The sequence below is a fragment of the Ranitomeya imitator genome, chromosome 3 (genome assembly GCF_032444005.1).
Source record: "Ranitomeya imitator isolate aRanImi1 chromosome 3, aRanImi1.pri, whole genome shotgun sequence".
Classification (NCBI taxonomy): Eukaryota; Metazoa; Chordata; class Amphibia; order Anura; family Dendrobatidae; genus Ranitomeya; species Ranitomeya imitator.
Genome location: NC_091284.1, coordinates 180,338,303 through 180,355,389, shown reverse-complemented (window position 1 = coordinate 180,355,389; position 17,087 = coordinate 180,338,303). Strand labels below are relative to the sequence as shown.

General features: G+C 42.8%; 1 protein-coding gene across 1 annotated transcript; it reads left to right on the top strand.

Annotated features, from left to right (window-relative positions):
* The first annotated feature begins 4,602 nt into the window (after positions 1-4,602).
* Positions 4,603-14,686, top strand: FUNDC1 (FUN14 domain containing 1). Its single transcript, XM_069761662.1, has 5 exons — positions 4,603-4,741; positions 8,185-8,341; positions 9,543-9,618; positions 13,595-13,723; positions 14,078-14,686. The coding sequence occupies exons 1-5, from the start codon at positions 4,726-4,728 to the stop codon at positions 14,153-14,155; spliced, it is 456 nt and encodes a 151-aa protein (XP_069617763.1). The 5' UTR covers positions 4,603-4,725; the 3' UTR covers positions 14,156-14,686.
* Positions 14,687-17,087: the final 2,401 nt, after the last annotated feature.

Genomic DNA, 17,087 nt, shown 5'->3' with positions numbered 1-17,087 from the left:
ACTGAATTTCATTACACAATTCTCCACTGAACACAAGGAAATTCGTAAAATTTTCCACAAGAATTGGCACATACTGCTAAATGATCCTATTTTAAATAGAATTCTTCCAAGAAATCCGGGGATCACATTTCGAAGAGCCCCCACAATTAAGGACTTAATAGCCCCCAGTCGCCTGAGATCTCATACAGGGGCCAATGGGTTTCTCAACAGTAATTCCACCAAAGGAATTTTTAAATGTGGCACAAAAAATTGCTTATGCTGTTCCAGCATAAATCATAAATCTGATTGTATAATTTCCTGCTCCACAAAAGAAAAATTTATGATTCCTTTTTTTCTGAATTGCAATTCTGATTTTGTAATATATGTTATTGAATGTCCCTGCGGTAAACAGTATGTGGGGAGAACTACACAGCCCCTACACCTCAGACTGAATTCCCATCGTCACAATATAAAAAAAGGCTTACTCACTCATGGTCTGTCCAGACATTATGCCCTGGTGCATAATAAGGACTTTAAGCTATTAAAAATCAGCCCTATCGATCATATACCTAAGCATGTACCTAATAGATCCATGAAATTAAATAGGAAAGAAGTATATTGGATCTACAAATTAGGTAGCCTAAAACCACAAGGCTTAAATGAAATAACTGAGGTTTTCATCTGAATAGTGCAAATTTTTTTTTTTTTTTTTTTTTTTTAATACTTTTATTTATTTATATATATATTTAATGAAACTACAAAGGTTTTATCTGAATGTGCAGCCCTCCCCCTTTTTTAAGGATTCGATATTTCTATATTTATATTTATATTTTTATTTGTATAGCTATGATAGATTTTTTAATCCTTTGTGCTTTGAGCCATTTAAGATTTATATATACATTTATTTTTATATTTAGGATTATCTTGGAGTTGTTCATTGATATGTTTTGTTGTAATTTCCGCCTTTAATCCATGTAATTCTTTTTTATATATATTTTTTTATAAGAAAATTCTTCTTCCTTTGCCCTGTATTGATGAAATTCCTCATATAGGCATAGTCTGAGTCTGCCTGGGAGAGGAGCGCTTTCACTCCTTTATCCATACAAATTTTACTCTTGGGATTAATTCCTGGGAGATAGAGCTGATTTTGTCAGCTTCACAGGGTGTAATGACCCCTCCCGACAGGAGCACTTATCTCAATCCTCCTTCACTCTGGTGCTGGGTGTCCCTTCTCATGCTGCTGTTCTTTGTGATCACTGAGTGCTGTGTATTCATTCATTCCCCTCTCTTGGCAATGCCATATTGTCTCTTGCTACATATGATATCTATCATTGATCCCTGGACGGTGAAGTGTTACTTTCACTTTGTTTCTGCGCTCACTTCGAGCGCTGGTTACCGCTGCTTAAATTTTTACTTTTATGTACGTGACACAATTTTAAACTCACTAATTATAATCTTCGGAATTTTAGATCACCACAAACTACCACAAATTAATCTTTATATATATATATATAGTTATATATTTTAATGTAAAATAATAAAACATGATTTTATTCCATATTCAATGTAAAGATTCCAATGGATTTTCGATAAGAATAAGCAGCTTGTTGATTCCACACGGTAGTTCATCTGTAAGGCATTTGCTTCTGAACTGGAGTAATTCCTTTTCTTACAGGTTCTTGTCCATTTAAGTAGAGATCGTTTTTTTTTTTTTTTTTTTTTTTATTTATTTATTTATTTATTTATTTTAAATGCTTCAAATTTGGAAATATTGTCTAGAAATATAAAAAAAGTCATTGCATTATTTTTTTTCATTGTATATACCTCCCTAATCGTTTGAATTGTTAATTGTGTGTCATCATTGAACTTTGACACTGAGTCATCTGACCTGTTGGTGCCCTTTTTTTGTAACCTAGCAAAACTATTTATACCTGTGATGCCTGTATGTTCTGTGTGGTATTTCCTGATGAAGGGGGCATGAGACCCCTGAAACGCGTTGAATAAAACCACTGTGAATCAACTTTACTCTCCTGAAATTCATCTTAGCGGCAGCGCAGAATTTTAACTACAAATCTCCTTTTGAAGACATTATTTTCTCTGGTCGGTGAAGACCTGTGGATCTGCAGCAGCCGCTATCTATATGCTCTAATCTCATCCTAACCAGGTGAGCATATTTTGGTATATATTCTCCTCTGTGTAACGTGGATAAGACCCTATTGCGCTCTTTGTCTCCCCATTCTTTTACAATAGGTTTAATAAGTGGGATTTCTTGCCTTATAAATGGGGTTGGGACCATCAATTGTGTTGTGCAGAAGTCTGGTGGATACACAGCTGATAGTCCTACTGAATAGACTGTAAGAATTTGTATAATGGCAAGAAAAAAGCAGCTAAGTAAAGAAAAACGAGTGGCCATCATTACTTTAAGAAATGAAGGTCAGTCAGTCCGAAAAATTGGGAAAACTTTTAAAGTGTCCCCAAGTGCAGTGGCAAAAACCATCAAGCGCTACAAAGAAACTGGCTCACATGAGGAAAGGAAAGGAAGACCAAGAGTCACCTCTGCTTCTGAGGATAAGTTTATCCGAGTCACCAGCCTCTGAAATCGCAGGTTAACAGCAGCTCAGGTTAGAGACCAGGTCAATGCCACACAGAGTTCTAGCAGCAGACAAATCTCTACAACAACTGTTAAGAGGAGACTTTGTGCAGCAGGCCTTCATGGTAAAATAGCTGCTAGAACTCCACTGCTAAGGACAGGCAACAAGCAGAAGAGACGTGTTTGGGCTAAAGAACACAAGGAATGAACATTAGACCAGTGGAAATCTGTGCTTTGGTCTGACGAGTCCAAATTTGAGATCTTTGGTTCCAACCACTGTGTCTTTGTCTGACGCAGAAAAGGTGAATGGATGGACTCTACATGCCTGGTTCCCACCATGAAGCATGGAGGAGGAGGTGTGATGGTGTGCGGGTGCTTTGCTGGTGACACTGTTGGGGATTTATTCAAAATTGAAGGCATACTAAACCAGCATGGCTACCACAGCATCTTGCAGCGGCATGCTATTCCATCCGGTTTGCGTTTAGTTGGACCATCATTTATTTTTCAACAGGACAATGACCCCAAACACACCTCCAGGCTGTGTAAGAGCTTTTTTTTACCAAGAAGGAGAGTGATGGGGTGCTACACCAGAAGATCACCTGACAGTCACCAGACCTTAACCCAATCGAGATGGTTTGGGGTGAGCTGGACCGCAGAGTAAAGGCAAAAGGGCCAACAAGTGCCAAGCATCTCTGGGAATTCCTTCAAGATTGTTGGAAGACCATTCCCGGCGACTACCTCTTGAAGCTCATCAAGAGAATGCCAAGAGTGTGCAAAGCAGTCATCAAAACAAAAGGTGGCTACTTTGAAGAACCTAGAATATAACATATTTTCAGTTGTTTCACACTTTTTTGTTAAGTATATAATTCTACATGTGTTAATTCAAAATTTTGATGCCTTCAGTGTGAATGTACAATTTTCATAGTCATAAAAATACAGAAAAATCTTTAAATGAGGTGTCCAAACTTTTGGTCTGTACTGTATATCTCCCTGAGAATCTACCTCGAGCTTATTTTATATGTAATGGGGAGTGACCAGTGTGAAACATGGATACGTCTGTGATAGTTGAGGGCCGTGTCAGGGTGCACGGTCAATGGAGGCCTTCGCTTTGTGCTAGCCATTCCATCTAGCAGGCCCCAGGCCTTCAACCTTCAAGGCTACGTTCCCACTGTCAGTAATCGGCAGCGCTTTGAATGCAGCACATGTCCGCTGCATCTAATACGCTGCTGGCTTTTGAACGCAGGCGACTTCACATGTATTCATTGAACTGTGCGGGTCACAGTGTCCAACACGATACTAAGTCTCAGTAATAGACATGCTGAGGTCTGGAAAGACGCGCCACATGTCCGTCTCTGCGGGTGAACCGCAGGCGTCTCAGCACGTATAGTGGGCATGGGGTTTCTTAAAATCCCATCCACTAGGCTGTAACATGTGGCCGCTGTGGATGTACACGAGTCCTCACAACCCATGCAGCAATCTCGCTGTGAGGATTCTCTGTTGCTGGCAATGGCAGTCATGTGACCACAAGTGTGTGACATACTGGGGCCACATCCCGACTAGAGGGGCGCAGCCTCGCTAATACAAGTGAACCGAATGAGTCCAGCAGCAGTCTAGCCGGGATATGGCCGTGTGCACAGCGCCCACTTGTGGTCACATAACCGCGGCTCGGCGCACAAGCTGGCTGCCTGGTAGTTGTGCCCTGGTCAGTGCCATATGGCGCACATGGGCTCACTGAGATTCCTGTGCTTTTGATAACGGCTATGTGCCGCATGGAACGGAAACCTCCATAGCCTCCTTTATAATTCACTGGGGTCCCACAGTGACGCGCTGCGGTACTGGAGTGACAACACCCGCACTAAATACTTTGCTAAAAACTTTGTATGTAACAAACATGGCACCCGGCCCCTTTATGGGGAAACCCAGGAAGCATGTGTACGTGACGGGAACTCCGCCCCGGACACCAGGAACCGAAACAAAGGCCCCTACCGCCTCCACGTCCGCACCACTAGCTGAACGCGAACTGCGTCACAGAGCTCGCCATTGCGCATGTCAGTGTTGGAACCCGATGGGCGGAGTTTATTGCGGAAGTGTGACGTCCGGAACCCGGAAGCGTGTGTGACGTGATTACGTGAGCTACCAAAATATCCAGAGCAATCATGGCTGCCAGGAGAGGTGGGAGACGAGCGGTCATTTGGGTTGTGGCTGTGTGAGCGGCGGGCGGGGTCGTGGGGTTCTGTTTTATCGGTGACCGCATTCAGGTCATGCTTTCTGGGTGTCAGATTATAACGCAGCTGTGTGAGCGGAGACTACACCACTTGTGCGGCTGAGGAGCGGGTGCGATGTGCGGGCACGGGGTGTATCGCCTAGTATGTGTGTGTACATAGTGTGTGTGTATGTGTGTGTACATAGTGTGTGTGCTGGGGCAATGGGCTGCGCTGCTGACACCTGTGCTGCACACATGGGGAGTTTTTTTTCCCAGTATAACCAGTGGCTAACACCCTTCACCCCACGTGACCGCATTCTATTATGCTCCATGGCCCCAATTCGCCCTGGAAGGTAAAACCCCCTCTTTTATTATACTCCCCTATGGGGCGGTCCAGTCCGGTTGGCATCTCTGGGCTTGGTCCGGTGCCTCCTCTCTTCCTGCGGTGCCGTCCTCCTCCTGTGCTTCATGGGGATGATGCATCCTATGTCATCCACGCAGTGTTCACCTTTGTGCTTCTGCGCTTTCCTCCCTACCAAGTGCAGAGCCAAGTACTGTTCTGCGCATGTGCTGGAAACGTCTACACAGTTGTTGCCTTCTCACCAGAGCAGAGTAGCTGTGAATCCAGCCCTGGGTTAATCTTAGAAGATTCTGCACATAATGTTTTGCTTCCTCTCTCCTTTTCTCTCTCCTCTTCTTAGACTTCAGTAGTTAACTGATGCCTCACTATGCTAGCAGAGGAAGGAACCTCAGCACAACAAAAGAAAATGAGACTGTAGTTTATTTTGATTTGGCAAGGAGTCAAAAACATATGATCCAAAGTTTCGAGCGGGAACAGTTTTTGCCAAGGACATCCGTTTCGGGTAGGCTGAAATTTAGTTGGACAATAACGTAAATCATAAGAACTCTCATGCCAAGAATACCCTGCTTGCCATGTTTCTTGATTCCTGGGTCCTGCTCCTCACAGGTCCTTGACATGAAAGATCTTATGTTACTGCTCTACAAGACTTCTGCTTACCTGCAACAGATATCCCTGACAAAGACCGCTTCCGGACGAAACGTTGGACCATATCTGTTTATGACTTGCATCAAAATCAACTATCTCTGCAGCATGACCTACAGCCTCACTTTCTTTTGTGGTGCGGAGGCTCCTTGCTCAACAAGTCAGGACCGCGCATCCCTTCCTCAAGCACACCATTTTCTTAGGATGATGTTCTGGACTTGCTCCTTTTAATTCAGTATGCCAGCAGTCTGTCTTGTCTTTGTTGTGCATACCGAGTTCAGGAGGAAGAGGAGAGTGGAATACATGGCTCAAAAGTGTATAAAGAAGTTGATTTCTTGGACAAGATACATTTCCATATATTTGTTTTATGGTTTTATGCAACATTTCTTGAAAGCCCAATTCCCATTAAAGCGAACCTGTCAGCATGATTTTGCTAAGTAAACTATAGGCATTGTAATGTTGGTGATGTCACACTTATTAAAATGATTCCTGGGGGGAAGAAATCCGTCTTGTGTAATCAGTGTTAGGCTGCCGTCACACTAGCAGTATGTGGTCAGTATTTTACATCAGTATCTGTAAGCCAAAACCAGGAGTGGAACAATCAGAGGAAAAGTATAATAGAAACATATGCACCACTTCTGTATTTATCACCCACTCCTGGTTTTGGCTTACAAATACTGATGTAAAGTACTGACAAAATACTGTTGGTGTGACGGCAGCCTAAGGCTATGTGCACACGGTGCGGATTTTACTGCGGATCCACAGCGGATTGGCCGCTGTGGATTCGCAGCAGTTTTCCCTGTGTTTACAGTATCATATAAACCTATGGAAAACGGAATCCGCAGTGCACATGGTGCGGAAAAAAATGCGCGGAAACGTAGCGTTGTATTTTCCGCAGCATGTCAATACTTTGTGCGGATTCTGCAGCAGTTTAAACCTGCTTCTTAATAGGAATCCGCAAAAAAAAATGTGGTAATTCCGCAGGTAATCTGCAGTGCGGTTTACCTGCGGATTTACCAAAATCAGTCCGGAAAAATCCGCAACGTGTGCACGTGGCCTTAGAAGTTTTCAGTTAGGGTACATTCACATTTGCGGTGCGTCGGGCGCAACCGCGGCGACGCATGCACCATGCACCCCTATATTTAACATGGGGGGCGCATGGACATGCGTTTTGTGATGCATGTGTTTTTTGGGCGCAAGCGTCAGGGCGCACAGGACACTGCTTGTTGCATTTTTTTTGCGCTATAAACATGAACGCATGCGTCACAAAACACAGCGTTTTGCGTGCGTTGTGCGTCGCGTCACCGACGCAGCACACAACAACGCAAATGTGAACGTAGCCTTATTGATATGCCCGTGCTCCGGGGCTGGACTGTAGGCAGAGTCTTATCTTCCTACTCTAGGCAAGAGAATCCAAGGAGAGACCTGCCCACAGGCCGCCCCGAAGCACAAACATGTTCCACATCATAGAGACAGACTGTTTGTGCCTGACAATGCCTGTAGTCTAATTGGCAAAGTCCTACTGACAGGTTCGCTTTACATTCTTGTAAACTACTGACCATCCTTGTCCCATTTATACGGGGTCTCTCTTCCCTTACACTTTAGATAAAATGCCACATTTCATGTTCATTGAAGATTATTTTTCTTAACTTATTGCTAATGGGGGAAAATATCTTAGGGCTGGAGAGATGAGTCCATTCCAACTCTGCTGTTTAATGTGTGTGTTTGGCCTGTTGTTGGCTGACCACTAGTGAGCGAACGCACTAGGATAAGGTGTTATCCAAGCATGCTTGGGTGCTAACCAAGTGACTTTGGCGTGCTCGAATAATATGTCCGAGTCCCTGCAGATGCATGTCCTGTAGCTGTTTAACAGCTGCAACACATGGGGATATTGCCTAAAAAACAGGCTATCCCCACATATGTTGCTGCTGTCGAACAGCCACGGGGACTCGAACATATTGTTTGAGCACGCTGAAGTCACTTGGTTAGCACCCGAGCACGTTCACTCATCACTAGTGACCACACACTGCTGAAAATAAGAGTTAACAGGGACGTTGCTGTACAAGGTGCAACTGCCACCTTGTTCTAGTCATCAGTTACTCATGCAGGGCATTGACAACTCATCTATTGCGTCTCCCTCAGGTCCATCTTTATTTTTCTACATAAATAACATAGCGTACATCAATACGACCGCTGCAGCCAATCGCTGGACTCAGTTATGTTAGCATGTATGGCATGTCGTTACTACTGGAAAAAATATGGAGTTGTCAGGAAGCAGTGGCATTGGAACGCGAGGGCATTTATTGTGTGTTATGGGGGGTTCCTCTCTGTTTTCACATTTTCTCCTGTTACTCCTCTCACCTTCCAATGATCCCTGTAGAATGAACACACTGTATGTTTGTTCCAAAGATCCCAGCAGTGATGATGATTCCTATGAAGTATTGGACATTACAGAATATGCCAGACGGCACCATTGGTGGAGTCGAGTTTTTGGCCGGAATTCTGGACCCTTGACAGAAAAGTATTCTGTAGCAACACAGATTGTCATGGGAGGAGTAACAGGCTGGTAAGATGTTCTGTGTGTAAATCGGTAATGAGTCAGTTTACAGCTACAAAGGCTGAATATAAGGCTATGTGCACACGTTGCAGATTTTGCTGCGGGTCCGCAGCAGCTTTCCATGCGTTTACAGTACAATGTAAACCTATGGAAACCGCAATGCGCAGGCCCATTCCAGTGGAAAAAAACGTGTGGAAACGCAGTGGGTTACATTCCGCAGCATGTCAATTCTTCCACTGCGGTTTACACCTGCTCCATAATAGGAATCTGCAGGTGTAAATCCGCAGGTGGAATCCACACAAAATCCGCATAAAAACCCCGGTAAATACGCAGGTAAAATGCAGTGCCTTTTACCTGCAGATTTCTAAAATCCGCTGCGGAAAAATCCGCAGAGCTCCTTTCTACGTGTGCACATTCCCTAAGAGTGTGCACACAACACTAGGTGTACGTCGGTATGCATTTATTCTTGCAGTATTTTGAGGATGCATATTTCACAGATATTTTAGTAGTTGTTTACAACACCAATGGGGTTCATACATGGAAAGGAAAAGCTTAGAGGTTGGGCAGTTCTTGGGTGGTGGTCAGGTAGCAAACGACTGAAAACACTGGACACCTTCAGTCCCCCACTTAATAAAGTCCGTAGCTGTGCCACGTCACAGCGGGGCACTTGAGCATAGTACAGCGTATCATAACGGGCAGCTTGTCTCCAATGACTGGAGCATCTGTGGGGGATTGTCAGTAAGTAAAAAGTGGAGTTTAGTTTTTTTTTTTTTTTTCTTACAACAAATACATGTACTGTTGGGGTATATTTACACACAGAAGAATAGTTAGAGATTTGGCTACTTAAAATAAGCTTCATTTACCAATGAGATTTTCTTCAGCAAGTACAAGGCGTCTGCAAACACCTATCAGATGAATAGGACGATAACCGAACTTTAGCCAGTTTTTTCCATGTGCATCTACCCGTTCAGATTCTCCCAATTTTTTTTTTTTATCCATTTTATTGCTGTTGCTGCTTCTGTCCCCTGGATTCATGTAATGCACAATGTCTTTGTTCATACTTCCAGATTCACCATTAGTATTGCTTTATACCGTTCACTTTTTATTGATCCATGGTTTTTAACACTTTATAAAAATGTACAATGATTTTACTTTTCTATAACCTTGCAGTTTTATTGATTATGTATTATTTTTGCTTTCTTCCATTCAGGTGTGCAGGGTTTTTGTTTCAGAAGGTTGGAAAGCTCGCAGCTACTGCAGTTGGTGGTGGCTTTCTTTTACTTCAGGTAATACAATAATGCTTCGGGCTTGGCAGTCTAGAAAATCCATCTAGTCTCTTCCGTCCACTCAGGTCCTTATTAACTATATATTAACTTGTATCAGAAGAAAATTGTATGTTTTGGGCATAGAGTTTACAGACAGCAATTACTTGGGAAACCTTTCTTCGTTTGGCACAACAATTCTCATAATTACATCAAATCGTTTATAGGTCAGCGAGCCTATCATTGTATATAAGATCTACAAGAAGGGGTTAATTAAACTTCAATTTCACCAAGACAGTCTACATTAGTTGAGATAATTTATTAAAAACTTTGAGAAATTTGTAATTGAGTACTATAGCATTAACCCCTTAGCGACCGCCGATACACCTTTTAACGGCGGCCGCTAAGGGTACTTAAACCACAGCGCCGTTAATTAACGGCGCTGTGGAAAAAGTAAATAGCGCCCCTCAGAGTTGGATTTTCTCCGGGGTCTCGGCTGCCGGGGGTAGCCGAGACCCCAAAGAGCATGATCGGGGTCGGTTTTACCGACCCCTGTTTTGCGATCGCCGGTAATTAACTGTTTACCGGCGACCGCAAAAAAAAAAGCAAAGTGTAATTCTCTGTCCTCTGATGTGATCGCACATCAGAGGACAGAGAAATAGGGGGATTCGGGGACCCTATCATACTTACCGGTGTCCCTGGGTCCTCCTGCTGCTCCTCCTGGCCGCCGGCGTCTTCTGGGGAAAAGAAAATGGCGGGCGCATGCGCAGTGCGCCCGCCATCTGTCTCCATCTGCCGGCCGGCAGGAGAACAGCAGTTGTGGCTAAAATTAGGGCTAGGGTTAGGGTTGGGGCTAAATTTAGGGTTAGGCTTCTTTCACACTTATGTCGGTACGGGGCCGTCGCAATGCGTCGGCCCGACATACCGACGCACGTTGTGAAAATTGTGCATCCGCTGCCCAATCTATGTCCTGGGGAGGAGGGGGCGGAGTTACGGCCACGCATGCGCGGTCAGAAATGGCAGATGCGACGTACAAAAAAACGTTACATTGAACGTTTTTTCGTGCTGACGGTCCGCCAAAACACAACTGATCCAGTGCACGACGGACGCGACGTGTGGCCATCCGTCACGATCCGTCGGCAATACAAGTCTATGGGCAAAAAACGCATCCTGCGGGCACATTTGCAGGATCCGTTTCCTGTCCAAAACGACGGATTGCGACGGATGCCAAACGACGCAAGTGTGAAAGTAGCCTTAGGGCTAGGGTTGGGGCTAAGGTTAGGGTTAGAGTTGGGATTAGGGTTAGGGTTTGGATTAGGGTTGGTGTTAGGGTTGACATTAGGGTTACGCTTGGGATTAGGGTTAGGTTTGGGATTAGGGTTAAGGTTAGGGTTGTGATTAGGGGTGTATTGGGATTAGGGTTAGGTTTGAGGTTAGGGTTGAGATTAGGATTAGGGGTGTGTTGGATTTAGGGTTTTGATTAGGGTTAGGGTTGACATTAGGGTTGTTTTGGGGTAAGGGTTGTGATTATCATTAGGGTTAGTGATTAGGATTATGGATTAGGGTTAGGGGTGTGTTGGGGTTAGGGTTGGAGCTAGAATTGGGGGGTTTCCACTGTTTAGGTACATCAGGGGGTCTCCAAACACGACAGCCAATTTTGCGCTCAAAAAGTCAAATGGTGCTCCCTCCCTTCTGAGCTCTGCCGTGCGCCCAAACAGTGGGTTACCCCCACATATGGCGCATCAGGGTACTCGGGATAAATTGGACAACAACTATTGCAGTCCAATTTCTCCTGTTACCCTTGTGAAAATAAAAACTTGGGGGCTGCAATATCTTTTTGTGGAAAAAAAAAATATTTTTTATTTTCACGACTCTGCATTCTAAACTTCTGTGAAGCACTTGGGCATTCAAAGTTCTCACCAAACATCTAGATAAGTTCCATGGGGGGTCTAGTTTCCAAAATGGGGTCACTTGTGGAGGGTTTCTACTGGTTAGGTACATCAGGGGCTCTGCAAACGCAACATAACATCCGCAGACCATTCTATCAAAGTCTGCATTCCAAAACGGCGCTCCTTCCTTCCGAGCTTTGCCGTGCGCCCAAACAGTGGTTTACCCCCACATATGGGGTACCAGCATACTCAGGACAAATTGGACAACAACTTTTGGGGTCCAATTTCTCTTGTTACCCTTGTGAAAATAAAAACTTGGGGGCTAAACTATCTTTTTTGTTGAAAAAAAAAAATATTTTTTATTTTCACGACTTTGCATTCTAAACTTCTGTGAAGCACTTGGGCATTCAAAGTTCTCACCACACATCTAGATAAGTTCCATGGGGGGTCTAGTTTCCAAAATGGGGTCACTTGCGGGGCGTTTCCACTGTTTAGGCACATCAGGGGCTCTCCAAACGCGACATGGCGTCCGATCTCAATTCCAGACAATTCTACATTGAAATAGTAAAACGGCACTCCTTCTCTTCCAAGCTCTGCGGTGCGCCCAAACAGTGGTTTACCCCCACATATTGGGTATCGACATACTCAGGAGAAATCGCACAACAACTTTTGTGGTCTAATTTCTCCTGTTACCCTTGTGAAAATAAAAATTTGGGGGCAAAAAGATCATTTTTGTAGAAAAAATGCGATATTTATTTTTTTTTATTTTCACGGCTCTACGTTATAAACTTCTGTGAAGCACATGGGGGTTCAAAGTGCTCACCACACATCTAGATAAGTTCCTTAAGGGGTCTAGTTTCCAAAATGGTGTCACTTGTGGGGGTTTCCACTGTTTAGGCACATCAGGGGCTCTCCAAACGCGACATGGCGTCCGATCTCAATTCCAGCCAATTCTGCATTGAAAAAGTCAAACGGCGCTCCTTCACTTCCAAGCTCTGCGGTGCGCCCAAAAAGTGGTTTACCCCCACATATGGGGTATTGGCGTATTCAGGAGAAATTGCGTAACAAAATTTATGGTTACATTTCTGTTTTTACACATTTGAAAATAAAAAAAATGGTTCTGAATTAAGATGTTTTCAAAAAAAAGTTAAATGTTCATTTTTTCGTTCCACGTTGTTTCAGTTCCTGTGAAGCACGTAAAGGGTTAATAAACTTCTTGAATGTGGTTTTGAGAACCTTGAGGGGTGCAGTTTTTAGAATGGTGTCACACTTCGTTATTTTCTATCATATAGACCCCTCAAAATGACTTCAAATGTGAGGTGGTCCCTAAAAAAAAATGGTGTTGTAAAAATGAGAAATTGCTGGTCAACTTTTAACCCTTATAACTCCCTAACAAAAAAAAATTTTGTTTCCAAAATTGTGCTGATGTAAAGTAGACATGTGGGAAATGTTATTTATTAACTATTTTTCGTGACATATCTCTCTGATTTAAGGGCATAAAAATACAAAGTTTGAAAATTGCAAAATTTTTAAAATTTTCGCCATATTTCCGTTTTTTTTCATAAATAATCGCAAGTAATATCGAAGAAATGTTACCACTAACATGAAGTACAATATGTCACGAAAAAACAACCTCAGAATCAGCGGGATCCGTTGAAGCGTTCCAGAGTTATAACCTCATAAAGTGCCAGTGGTCAGAATTGTAAAAATTGGCCTGGTCATTAAGTACCAAATTGGCTCTGTCACTAAGGGGTTAAAGAGGAGACAAGGTGGTAAGACCCATGGGCCTCTGTTGGATGGAATGGTAGTTTGGCCATGGTAAATTCCCAGCCATTCAGCCTCTTGGGGGCCCTTATTGCACCAATTGGTGCTTGCTTCTTAGTGGAACCTTTAGCATAAATTGACTGTTTATGCCAAGCACAGATGTTTGGTGTACCGCTAGGGTGGGTGCTAGCTCTGCTATTAGCGTAGATGGAGTACAGTGGAAACGATCATAGCAATTGGTTTGAACAGAACGTTTTTTTTTTTCCTAGCAGATTCACTTAAAAAAAGAATAGCAGAATTACCTACATTGATATTCAATGACCATATTTTGTGTTTTCTGCCTCTAGATTGCAAGTCATGGTGGTTACATACAAATAGATTGGAAAAGAGTTGAAAAGGATGTAAACAAGGCAAAGAGAAAGATTAAAAAGCAGGCTAATAAGTCTGTTCCAGAAATTAACAATTTAATTGAGGAGGTAAGAAAATGTCTCTTAATCACTCGATTTAAGCAGGGCTGTGGAGTCGGAGCCTAATTTGGTGGAGTCGGTGTCATGGAAATTGAGGAGTCTTAGGTTTGGCTTACCGACTCCACAGCCCTGGTTTTAAGTATTAACTTAACTAGTTGTGCATTCTTGCATCTACCGCTGCTGGATTTGACAAAAATACAGTTTTAATTGCCTTTTAGCTTTTTTTTATGTCAGAGCAGTGATTTCCAATTATGGTTATTTTCTATAGTGCTTGTTGCCAATCGCTGCCAAACCACAGATTGCCACATGTGACAATCGGTCATTGAATTGAATCATTGAATGCATCTTTTTTTTCTCTTGCAGTCACAAGATTTTATCAAGCAGAACATTGTAGTGTCCGGGGGATTCGTTGGAGGATTCTTGCTAGGCCTTGCCTCTTAGGAAGCTGTAAAGAAGAGTGCAGTGAGAAGTGTTATAAAACTGAAAACTATGGAGGATGCCTGTCTGCTAACAGAGATGCCTAGTTTTATTTGTTTTCTTTAGGGTGGTCTTCTTGTACATGCGCACCTACGGACTGCTTGCAAAAAATGGCTGTGGCCTAGTCTGCACAAACATCTCCAGACTGAACTTTGTATACGTTACACACGAACATTATTTGACATTACTACTCATCTTACTGACATGAGTTTGTTTCATGAGCAGTTTTTTTTTTTGTGAATTTATAATAGATATCATCATGATAGGTTTGAAAAGTTCATGTTAGCGACTATAAATCTTTTTTATATATATATTTATTTAACTGTATTTTTTTTCTTTTCTTGATAGTGCCAAAACTATGTACTGTAATGTCATTTGGAGCCCTATTGGTGAATGTTAGTCTTGAAGGAAGAGAAAAAAAACTATACTGTGCAATAGATTATTACCAAGAATTAGACTAGAAGTCACCGAAATAAAGCTATCATTTAGCCTGTGTACCATTGTTTTTCTTCAAAATTGAATGATTTGATTTGTAAAACTGTATACGGTTTATACAAGTAATAGAAAAAATAACAGATTCCAGCTTCTTTAAAAGTCCAAGATTTATTTATACAAAATTAAATGCTAATTGCATGAATCCATGGTGTGATCACAGAACGTGTTTCCAACTCTCTCCGACGTTCTTTCTCAAAGCTCCAGAAAGGACACATGCCAATAATTAATTTACTTGGAAGTTTCTTCCTTTTTCGACAGAATGTGAAGGGTGCAGCCGATCATTAGCTGGTGATTGGATGAATGCAGCATACATTTAATGCTTCCTCCAGATGATGTCAGGAGACAAGGCACATAAGGAAAAGGATGACAGCACTCACTAAGTTTGGACGCTTTCTCCAAGTAAAGTAGCAGCAGTCAGGATAAAATGAAAACAGCGTCCAGTCCAGGTGAAGAAATTCAGAGGCTTTATTCTGCCATAAAGATACGTTTTGACCTGTAGCAGGTCTTTTAACGTGTCTTTATGATGGAATAAAGCTTCTTTGAATTTCTTCACCTGGACTGGACGTTCTCATTTCTCCTGACTGTCAGGAGACAGTCAAGGGGCACAATATAGAGTGCTGAGGATAGGCGCTACTGCAGTAGTAAGATTCCCATCTCCCCACCACCTCTCTTCTCCCTTCTCCCCACAATGCGGACAGAACATTCTTATTGCTAAAATGTGTCCATTCAAACTGTATTGTTCCCTTGAAATGTCCATAAACAAGTGCAGATGGAAGAACAATCAGGGTCTCCCAGTTTCTTCTGTCTCTCTGAGTTTTGAAGTTACATTTCAATACAAGTAATTTCAGGTCCATGGTGCTGTGATCAGGCACACAAAAATGGTGGGCCACAGGTAGATCCATTCTTTTTTTTGTCTTATTGTGTGGCGGTGAGAATTTATCCTTGTTCTAAGGTTTTGCCCTGTCTCCCCTAGATACAGACCCCCAGTTGAACATTTTGTACATATAATTAAGTACACCACAATAGATGTGATTCAGCTGAAAGTACCTGGGATCTTGTAGTCCTGATGTGAGTTGGGAATCTTTATCTTGTCCGTGGTCATTATAAATGGACAGGTTTTACATTTTTTCTGGTTGCAAGGAAAGGTACCTGCAGCTGTTGGAGAGGACAGGGAGCGTCTGACAATGATGCTTCTTAGATTTGGGGGCTGCCTAAAACACTATAGTGGGGGGTCTGGAAAAATGGATTGTAAGCGGGCATCTTTTTGTAGTAAAGGTTGTAATTTCCGTGCAGCTCCCCTTAGCACCTCCAGATTTGGATTGTAGGTAACCACTATAGGTACCCGGTTATTTTCTTCTTTAGCTTTGTAAGGTAGCAGGTGATTCCTTGATATTCTGGTGGCTCTTGTGATCTGATTTTCAATTGTTCTTGGATGGTAGCCCTGATTCAAAAAGATCTTTCTGAGGCGACCAAGCTGTTCATATCCATTGGGTTGGAACATATACGATTGTATCTGATGTCTTGGCTGTAGACAATAGAGTTTTTTATGTGTTTTGGATGGAAACTGTCCCATTTAAGGTATGTTGGACGGTCGATTGGCTTCTGATGCAGGGATGTCAACATTTCATTGTTCTGCAGCTTAATGATAGTACCAAAAAGTTAATTTCAGTGCAGGAGTAGTTGAGTGTCAAGTTGATGGTTGGATGAAATTGATTAAACTGTTCATGGAACGTCTTTAGCTGTGGCTCAGACTCCGTCCAGATCAGGGGTCCCCAACTCCAGGCCTCGAGGGCCGCCAACAGTGTAGGTTTTCAGGATTTCTTTAGTATTGCATTGGTGGTAATGTGATCATCTGCACAGGTGATGATTCCAACCCCTGTGCAATACTAAGGAAATCCTGAAAACCTGCACTGTTGGCGGCCCTCGAGGCCTGGAGTTGGGGACCACTGGTCCAGATGATTAAAATGTCATCAAGGTAGCGGTAGTACGCCAGAGGCCTGATGGGACATGAGGACAAAAAGTCGCTTTCAAGCTTGGCCATGAAAAGATTTGCATACTGTGGGGCCATTTTACTTCCCATTGCTGTGCCAGTCTCCTGTAGATAGATCTTCTTGTCAAATTCAAAGTAATTGTGGGTGAGGATGAATTTTATAAGTTTCACCACAGAATCAGCATCAGTCTCTGTGTTTTCCAGGAAGAATTTGCAGGCATTTAATCCATCCTGGTGTGGGATATTGGAGTACAAAGATTCCACATCCATGGTGGCCAGGATGGTTCCTTCTGGTAGAGGACCTATTGCTGCTAGTTTATTCAATAGGTCAGAGGACAATAAAACATTCACTCCTTATCTAGGAGCTTTCCAATATTTATGGACACAACTGTTTATCGTTCTCCCATAATG